At 41.8% G+C, this 9,543-nt stretch overlaps 1 protein-coding gene across 2 annotated transcripts in view; it reads right to left on the reverse strand.

The window, feature by feature from the left end:
• Positions 1–3,326: 3,326 nt before the first annotated feature.
• Positions 3,327–9,543, reverse strand: part of Gp6 (glycoprotein VI platelet) — a 22,416-nt gene continuing 16,199 nt past the window's right edge. Inside the window, exons 5-8 of one of the 2 annotated variants that reach the window (XM_021168650.1) lie at positions 7,851–7,904; positions 6,241–6,291; positions 4,796–4,846; positions 3,327–3,655 (exon numbers count right to left, since the gene is read on the reverse strand). In XM_021168650.1, coding sequence (XP_021024309.1) covers positions 3,567–3,655; positions 4,796–4,846; positions 6,241–6,291; positions 7,851–7,904 — 245 coding nt within the window. In that variant the 3' untranslated portion in view covers positions 3,327–3,566. The remainder of the gene's footprint in view (positions 3,656–4,795; positions 4,847–6,240; positions 6,292–7,850; positions 7,905–9,543) is intronic. The other variant, XM_021168651.1, reaches the window with a different exon arrangement.

Below are 9,543 nucleotides of genomic sequence, written 5' to 3' on the forward strand. Positions count from 1 at the left end.
TGACCAGAATCTTTTTAATGCGTGTGTATTTGTCTACATGTGTCCAAGTACACCTGAATAAAGGATCCCTCAAAGCTAGAGTTACAGGCGGTTGTGAGCCACTAGAATTCGGTGCTATGAATCAAACTTAGGTTCTCTTTAAAAGGAGCAGAAACTTAACTGCTAAGATATCTATCCAGCCCCTCAACCGAGGTATTAATTCATCTTTTTGGTTAATTCATTTTTCTTGAGGTATATTTCCTGTGTCCCATACTCTCAGACCCATCTTCTGTCTACAAACCACACTCAAAGATGAGAGATGGCTAGAGGACTCGCTGCTATTTACAGGAATGGTACACGTGTGCAGAGGTGAACATCAAAGCAATGCTTGTTCTCATGACACTGATTTATCTGGATCACCAGCCTCTTCCCACTACTGGCTTCTAAGAACACAGTCTTTACTCTACTGCAGAAAATGTATGTATACATGTTTTGGATCTGTTCACATTGTTAACCAAGAAGGAAGTTCTCACTGTGAGTACTTTGGTAAGGCATACAGGAAGACCATCCTTCCANAATTCAACAATATCNTCAGCAACTCAGTAGCACTGTAGCATATTCATGTTTGCATGTCAGGGAGGCACCCAGGGGCTTATTGAAACTGAGTAGGTAAGGGGGTTCCTGAAGAAAATAACCAAAGGTTACGGGTATCTGTCCCTATACAATTCTCCAGAACACTGACTTCATTCATTGGCTCCTCCAAACATCATTGATAGGTTCCTATCAGCTAAGCCATATATCCCAATCCTCAGCTGTCCCTGAAGAGCAGGTCATTAGTGAATATTAGTGGGTGCTTTCCTGTGTCAAACTCAACCACAATTCTAGAAGAAAAACCCCACTGAGGTACAGTAATTTTCCACATACCCCAAACCAAGACCACATCCCAGGCCCCTAAATAGGATGACAGGGACCTCTTATCCAGAGTCCTGACCCATACTTCTGGGCACTTGCTGAATCCTTCTATTCTCCAATGCACAGCAACAAGACTACCATGGCAACCTATACTATGTGCAGGGCTGCTGTTGCACAAGGGAAGACAAAAGTAAATAAGGCAGGAAGTGAGGTCGGTAGACAGGAAGCAAAGTCAAGAATAGAAAGTAGCAGCAGGTGAGGCTGGAGAGATGGCTTAGCAGTTAAGAATACATCTGCCCTTCAGGAGAACCAGAGTTCAGTTTCTAAAACCCACATTGGGCAACTTATAGCCACCTGTAACTCTGACTCTGTAAGAGTTACATACTTTTTAAAATAAAAAAATCTAAAACCAGAAGTGGCAGCAGAAATCAATATTTAACACACATAAAATTAAAGTTGTACATTTATATGGGAAACACATATGTATATTATGTAATATATCTCTTTCTGTTGAAAACATTCAAAATCATTCTGTGCTCTTTAAATACACAATACTGTTTGACTATCTGAAGACATAAAATTGCATTTGTTTTTGAGATATGTCAGAGACCATCCCGTGAGAAAGCAAGCCCCTTCACAATCTCCCTGACAGGCCAAATGGCCTCGTGCTAGGAGCTAGTTATCACTCCCTGCTCCCTAGTCCCTGGCACCTGAGGCTGTAAAAGCTGAATTATAGTCCCCTCTTCCCTATCTCTTCCTGAATTCCCATGACATCCAAGGACATGAGTTACGCCTGAGCCCGGCCTGACACCCAAGGCTGTCAAGGAGGATCTATGTTCCGGAGATAAGATGCAGAGTGCCCACTGCCTGGCGCCTGACTTCGGCCCTCATGTCAGCAGATGCCCGCTTCTTTGTTCTTTGTAAAATTCCCCCTTGACCCCTCCCCTATTTCCCGTGATGTATGCTTTAAAATAAGGCACCTCAGCCTAATAAACGAGACCTTGATAGGTACCCTTCTTGGTCTCCTGCCTCTCCTTCCCTTCCTCTCATTTCCTTCCAGGTTTGCGGTCCCCCTCGCACCCACGAATAACTGAATCCCTCAGGACGGGAAAGAGATATGGGCTCATATGTAGTACAAAGCCAGCCTTGAACTAAATACCCTCTTAGCTTTTCTCCCATGAACTAGTATAGGCACTAACTGCTTTGCTTACATGACTTACTAGTTGTTTTAAGTGGACCAGTCAATGGCTGGTAGCACACTAACAGTATTGGGCAACCATCACCTCTTTCTGGTTCCAAAACAGTCTTCATCACACTCTAGTACTTCCAGCAGTCCCTTCTGCTATCAGCTTCCAGAAATGATTATTTCCAATCTTTCTGAATTTGACTATTCTGGCCTTTCAGATAAGATTAAGACTCTTTCTAATACAGGGAAGCCCTCATGCGTGGTTTTGCTTCATATGGTTTCCATATGTAATCAACCTTAGGTTGAAAATATTAAGTGGAGAGCTGGAGAGATGGTTTAGGGGTTAAGAGCACTGACTGCTCTTCCAGAGGTCCTGAGTTCAATTCCCAGAAGCCACATGGTGGCTCACAACCATGTGTGATGGGATCCGATGCCCTCTTCTGGTGTGTCTGAAAACAGCTACAGTGTATTGATATACAGCAAATAAATAAACCTAAAATAAAAAGGTTGTTTTAAAAAAAAGAAAGTATTAAATGGGAAAATTATAGAAATAAAAAATTTTATAGCATCCTACACTATTACATTTCAGAAAGTAAAATAACCTTGTGGATGTTTATACACTGCCTGCCTGTTCATGAATATGTAATAGCCATTTTGTTTGTCAGATCAACTGTCGTAGACATTCTAGTCAGATACCTCTTATTTTAAAGGCCTTAAAATGCAAAAATATATGTATATATGTATGAAAAAACATGATGGGTACAAGGATTTTGTACTTCCTATAGTTTTAGGCACCCATTTCAAATCTTGAAATATATCTACTATAAACAAAAACAAGATTATGCTGATCATATTGATTATATACTAATAAAAAGTAATACCCTACCCCACTTTCTGGGGGATACATTTTCCTTTCTAAAAAGTAGACATGTCCAACTGTGACCTAAGATGAAGTTAGGGTAAAGGCTAAAGCCATGGACTATCAGAGGAACACAGACTATTAGAGAACAAGAGTTTGTGCACAAATGATGGAACAGGTCAGCTGTGAAAGGCAGGTATTTTCTAAATTAATCTTGACTCCATGTTAGAGAAGGTTGAAGAAAGGCCATTACATAGGTCTATTATGATACCTACAATGTGCAAGATATCAGAAAAGAGACTTTCCCATACCATTGTGGAGTACTGATAGCAAAGTAGACATTGGCTCAACTCTTGATTGAGCACCAAGAAAGCCCATGACCCACCATCCTACCTTGTTGGCTCTGCCTCATATTTATTCTCCATGCTCAATTTTTATATAACCTCCCCACTCTTGAGTATGTCCATGTCTGTGGCTCTAGTGGTGATGTCCATGGTTGTGAATGTATGTCAGATCAATCCCTCTGCTTAAAACCAAGTTATTTCTAGGCCAGTGGGAGGGGTGGTAGTGGCCTTTGCACAGCTCTCATCCTGTGTTGCAGGCATTTCTTCCGACTGTGCCAATCCTCTGCTAGAAGCCCCCCACCAAGATTATTATAATCATGGCACCAAGGCATATCCCAACCAGATTCCCCTTGGCATAGTGCTGATGAGCAAAACCTAAAGGAAAGAAAGTTGACAACAGATGTTAAAAGGCTCATCTCCACACCCGATTCCATATTCATGATTTGAGATTCTATTCACCTCCATCAGTTACAATGATCACCCCCACCATCACCAACAGGGGTCAGAACAGAATAAGTCCAATTCTCTGTACAGAGATGCTCTAAGAGATCCTTTCCTGAATCCCAATACAATTTCTCTTCTAACACAATCAACACCTTGTTATACTACTGACTTATTTCTAAAAAGATAACTTGCCCCACCTGGGGATCCATCCCATATGCAGCCACCAAACCCAGACACTGTTGCTTATGCCAAGAAATGCTTGCTGACAGGAGCCTGATATGGATGTCTCCTGAAAGGTTCTGCCAAAGCCCTACCGATACAGATGGGGATGCTTGCAGCCAACTGTCAAACTGAGCAGGGGGACCCCAAAGGAGGATTTGGGAGAAGAACTGAAGGAGCTGAAGGGATTTGCAACAACAAACATAGGATGAACAACAGTATCAACCAAGAGCAACAATATCAACCAACCAGACCCCCAATAGCTCCCAGGGACTAAACCACCAACCAAAGAATACACATGGAAGGACCCATAGCTCCAGCTACATATGTAGCAGAAGATGGCCTTATCTGGCATGAAAGGAAGGGGAGGCCCTTGGTCCTGTGAAGACTTGATGCCCCAGCATAAGGGAATGCTAGGGCAGTGGGACAGGAGTGGGCTGGTGGGTGGGGAAGCACTCCTGTGGAGGCAAGGTGGACAGGAGTGGTAAGGGGAGGAGGATGGGATGGGAGTTATCGGAGAGTAAACAGGGAAGGAGGATAACATTTGAAATGTAAATAAACAAAATAACCAATAAAAAATTAAAAACAAAACAAAAGTAAATGAAATAAAATAAAATAGCTGTAAGAGAGTGAGGGAGATGAGGAATGTCCTTATTTAACTATTTGGAAAATTTCAACTGCCTCATTAAATTTTCTCAACAAATTCTGAACTCCTATATTAATATTGTAATTCCCTTAACATTTTATGCACAAGGCTGCAAAATTATAGCTCTATAGACTCCATGTAAAGGGAAAATAGTCTGCATGAAGAAATTGGATACAAAGGAAGTGGATATGGACAAGATCACTTACCAAATGGAGGGCTCAGCCCCTCTGGAGAGGCAGTGATATTCATAGGCTTTTCTAAGAATGAAAAAGAGGACCAAGTATAAACAAATGAAGACTTCTCCCTACTGGAGGCAGACACACGTGCTCACATGCTTGTGAAGCAGAAGCCATGACATTTATGAACACCATCTGTCTTAGTCAGGGTTTCTATTCCTGCACAAACATCATGACCAAGAAGTCAGTGAGGAGGAAAGGATTTATTCAGCTTACACTTCCATACTGCTGTTCATCACCAAGGAAGTCAGGACTGGAACTCAAGCAGGTCAGGAAGCAGGAGCTGATGCAGAGGCCATGGAGGATGTTCTTTACTGGCTTGCTTCCCCTGTCTTGCTCAGCCTGCTCTCTTATAGAACCAAGATTACCAGCCAGAGATGGTCCCACCCACAAGGGGCCTTTCCCCCTTGATCACTAGTTGAGAAAATGCCTTACAGTTGGATCTCATGGAGGCACTTTCCCAACTGAAGCTCCTTTCTCTGTGATAACTCCAGCTGTGTCAAGTTGACACAAAAATAGCCATTACACCATCCACAGAGTCAGGCTGCCCAGTTATGACTGCCCAGACTAACATTTATATAAGGAAATCTCTCGGAAGTATTTCAACATCTGTGAGTCCATTTTCCCATCTGTCCAGTGGAATTGGTACTACCATACAATGAGTTGACTTATAAATAATAGTGCATACTTGGCATTGATACTAAAAGTCCAAAATATGGAATACTAAAAATTTTTGATATTTCTAAGCACTAACAAAATGCTGCAACTGAAAAACTTCACACTTGACCTTCATAGGACAGGTTTTGATGAAAATTTGGATGATCTGAGAGGAATTGCAAAGAGGAAAGAGTATGATCAAAGCATATTGCATGTAAAAAAATTAAATAAATAAGAATGATATAAAATCGCATTTTGGCTATGTATATAAACATAAATAGGTCCAGGGGTGCTAGTGCCCAGCAATTGGAAAGCAGACTCTAGTGAATATTTCTGATTCTGGGGTCACCTGATCTACATAGCAAGTTGAAGTCAGCCAGGGTTACACAGTGGTAGCCTGCCATAAAAATGTTATAATATAAATAGGGACCAGAAAGATAACTCAATGTAAAGTGCTTGACTGGCATGCATTGAGCCCTAAGTTTGATCCTGTGCACAACATAAGCTGAATATGGTGCCAAATGCCTGTAATTCCAGTACACAAGAGGTACAAACAGAGGAACAGTTCAAGGTCATTATGTATCACTATGGGAGTGGGCTTTGATGTCTCCTCTGCTGTATAATGGATTTCAGGCCAGCCAAGGGTACATGAAATTATGATTCAATGAAAAATGGCTATAGATAGACTTTGCTGGTAGGACAGAGAAACCCATCCTCTTGCCGCTTTTGTATTGAGCTTTAAATATCTACTTACTCACCAGTTGTAGATATTTTGTTTGTGGGTAAGATGGAAGGTCTCCTGGAGGATTCTAAGAGTTTCAAACAAGAATTTTATAAGGAAATAGAATAATGATAGTTCATCCCAAGTGCTCCCACACTTCAGATCCCTTCTGAGACACCTGATTTCTCTAAAGCCTTCATCTGGCACATATTGTCCAACTACTGTGGTTAATAAATTCAAAAAGCCCTGCACTTAGTGCCCAGTGGCCTCAAAGAATTGGACCATTTTTCAACTGATAGACATTTAAGTAGTTTCCACTTTGGGGCTGGTATGAATTGGAGGTGTTAGAAACATCCACATATGAGAACCTGTATGGACAAAAGTGTAGGAGTTTGAATGGGAATGCCCCCCATAGGCTCAAATATTTGAATGACTGTTCCCCAGTTGGTAAAAGTGTTTGGAAAGGATTAGAAGGTGTGGCCTTGTTGGAGAATCTCTCTCTCTCTCTCTCTCTCTCTCTCTCTCTCTCTCTCACTGTTGTTCACAATGCAAGCTCTCAGTTACAGGTACAGTTTCATGCCTGCCTGTCTGCTACCATGCTTCACACCATGATGGTCATAAACTCACCCTCTGAAACTGTAAGGCCCAGTAAACGTTTTCTTCTATAAGTTACATTGGTCATGGTGTCTTATCACAGCAATAAAAAAAGTAGCTAAGACAGTAAGTTTTCAATTTTCTTTTCTTTTAGGTTTTTAATTTGTATTTAGTACTAGCACAAGAGTTTCAGAATCACTGGGTCATAGGATAACTATTTAACTTCTGAGAGAATGCACGACTAGTTTTCAAATCATATGTAGTAGATACAATGCAGAAAACTCTGGGGTGGTTTTAATAGGTATGACCCCCATAGACTCATGTGTTTGAATGCTTGACCCATGGAGAGTGGCACTATTAGGAGCTGTGGCCTTGTTGAAGTAGCTGTGGCCTTAGTGGAGAAAGTATATCATTATGGGAGTGGGCTTTGAGGTCTCCTATGCTCAAGCTACACCTAGTTTGGCACACAATCTCCTTCTGTTGTCTATGGATCAAGATGTAGAACTCTCGGCTCCTTCTCCAGCACCATGTCTGCCTGCATGACACCATGCTTCCCACCATGACAATAATGATCTAGACCTCTGAAACTGTGAGCCAGCCCCAATAAAATGTTTTTCTTTGTAAGAGTTGCCGTGGTCATGGTGTCTCTTCATAGCAATAAAACCCAAACTAAGATAAGCTCTAAATCTTTCCAGTGCTTGTCCTGATTGATTACTTGGTTGAGTGGTTGCTGACTTGTTGGTTGATTGGTTGGTTGGTTGGTTGGTTGGCTTGTATTTGTCTAGTTAAAACCATCTTATTGGACACATGGTATATGGATTGTATCTCAGTTTTAAACAAGTGTCACGAAAGAACCAGTTATTAGCTTGTACTTTAGGAGTCTTCTTCCCTCCTAAGTACAATGTCTTCACATGAAGCTTTCTATTGTTTGTACCAAAATGTTTCTTGAACCTATTAAGCCTGTGAGTATACTGCTTGAAGACAGGGACTGTATTTTCAGACACATTTGTAGTAGAACTTTATTCCCCAGCCACAAGAATTTAATGAACTCACCTGTCACAGGAAATGATTCTTCCATGGGTACCTGGCTGGGAGTGACAGAGAGTCCTGAGAAATCAGAAAAGGAGAGAAGTCAGTACTCTATGGGTTAACTATGGGTTGTAAGAAAATAATGAAACATTTCTGTGACTTGATTTTCTCACAAAGCAAGTGAATATGAAGAAGTTTCCACTGCTGAGTGACTGGAAAAGCTCCCTGGTACTCTACAACTGCTTTCCTACCTTTGTCTTCCCTGGACTCTTGTCTCCAATACCCTCACTTGTCATTTGTCACTTCCCTGGTGCTTGTCCCCAGGAATTAGATGTGGAGATGAGAACCATGGGAAAAGTTTCAGAATGCATCAGGAATCACAGATTCGAGGAAGTATGCAATGGGAGGTGAGAGAAAGACTGAAAACAACCCTTCTGGTCGGCGCCAGCACTGGGTCACCTTGTGCACAGAGTCGGTGGACACCCCCCCCCTCCAGTCCCTAGAGGACTCTCCACACAATCTTAGGAGCACTTGTGTATGGAACTCAACTTCTGTTCCAATCCAATCTCTCGGGACCTGAGACAGCATTAGGGAAGCAAAAAACTGGCCTGACCAGGGGCACAAGTCCCTTCTAGTTGGTGCCAGCACTGGATCACCTTGGGCACAGAGTCGGTGGACACCCCCACAGTCTCTAGAGGACTCTCCACACGATCTTAGGACCACTGGCTAGACAGCTCCACGCTCCTCAAAGGAGACACCACTTCCAGGCACTGTAACACACCCAGTATCTTTGACAACAGGATCCCAGGATAAAAGGAGCTTGGTCAAACCAGTATTTCAGGGTCTCAGAGAAACTTGACTGCCAAGAACTCTGACACACCCAGAATCTCAGGTTCACAGGAGCCCACAAGCAAAGGATCACAGAGAAAGGTAGACTCTGAGGAGTCCTGAATTAACTGGAATTATCGGAAGGAGGGACTCCAATCAGATATATTGAGGACAGCAAATACTTGAGATAATCAGATGGCAGGAGGCAAGTGTAAGAACAGAAGCAACAGAAACAAAGGTTAATTGGCATCATCAGAACCAAACTCTCCCACCATAGCAAGTCCTGGATCTAAAGCAGAAAAGCAAGACATAGATCTAAAGTCATTTCTCATGATGTTGATGGAGGACTTTAAGGAAATACAGGAAAACACAGGTAAACAGCTAGAAGCCTTTAAAGAGGAAACACAAAAATGCTTTAGAGAGTTACAGGAAAACACTACCAAACAGGTGATGAAATTGAAAAAAAAACATAGAGGATCTAAAACTGGAAGTAGAAACAATAAATAAAACCCAAAGGGAGACAACTCTGGAGATAGAAATCCTAGGAAAGAAATCTGGATCCATAGATGCAAGTATCAGCAACAGAATTCAAGAGATGGAAAAAAGAATCTCCAACTCATTCTATGAAGCCACAATTACTCTGATACCTAAACCACATAAAGACCCAACAAAAATAGAGAACTTCAGACCAATTTCCCTTATGAATATTGATGCAAAAGTCCTCAATAAAGTTCTCGCTAACCGAATTCAAGAACACATCAAAACAATCATCCATCCTGACCAAGTAGGTTTCAAGAAGAACAATTCAAATAATCAACCAATCAAGGAGCTGGTTCTTTGAGAAAATCAACAAGATAGATAAACCCTTAGCCAGACTCACTAGAGGGCA

The sequence above is a fragment of the Mus caroli genome, chromosome 7 (genome assembly GCF_900094665.2).
Source record: "Mus caroli chromosome 7, CAROLI_EIJ_v1.1, whole genome shotgun sequence".
NCBI classification, from domain to species: domain Eukaryota; kingdom Metazoa; phylum Chordata; class Mammalia; order Rodentia; family Muridae; genus Mus; species Mus caroli.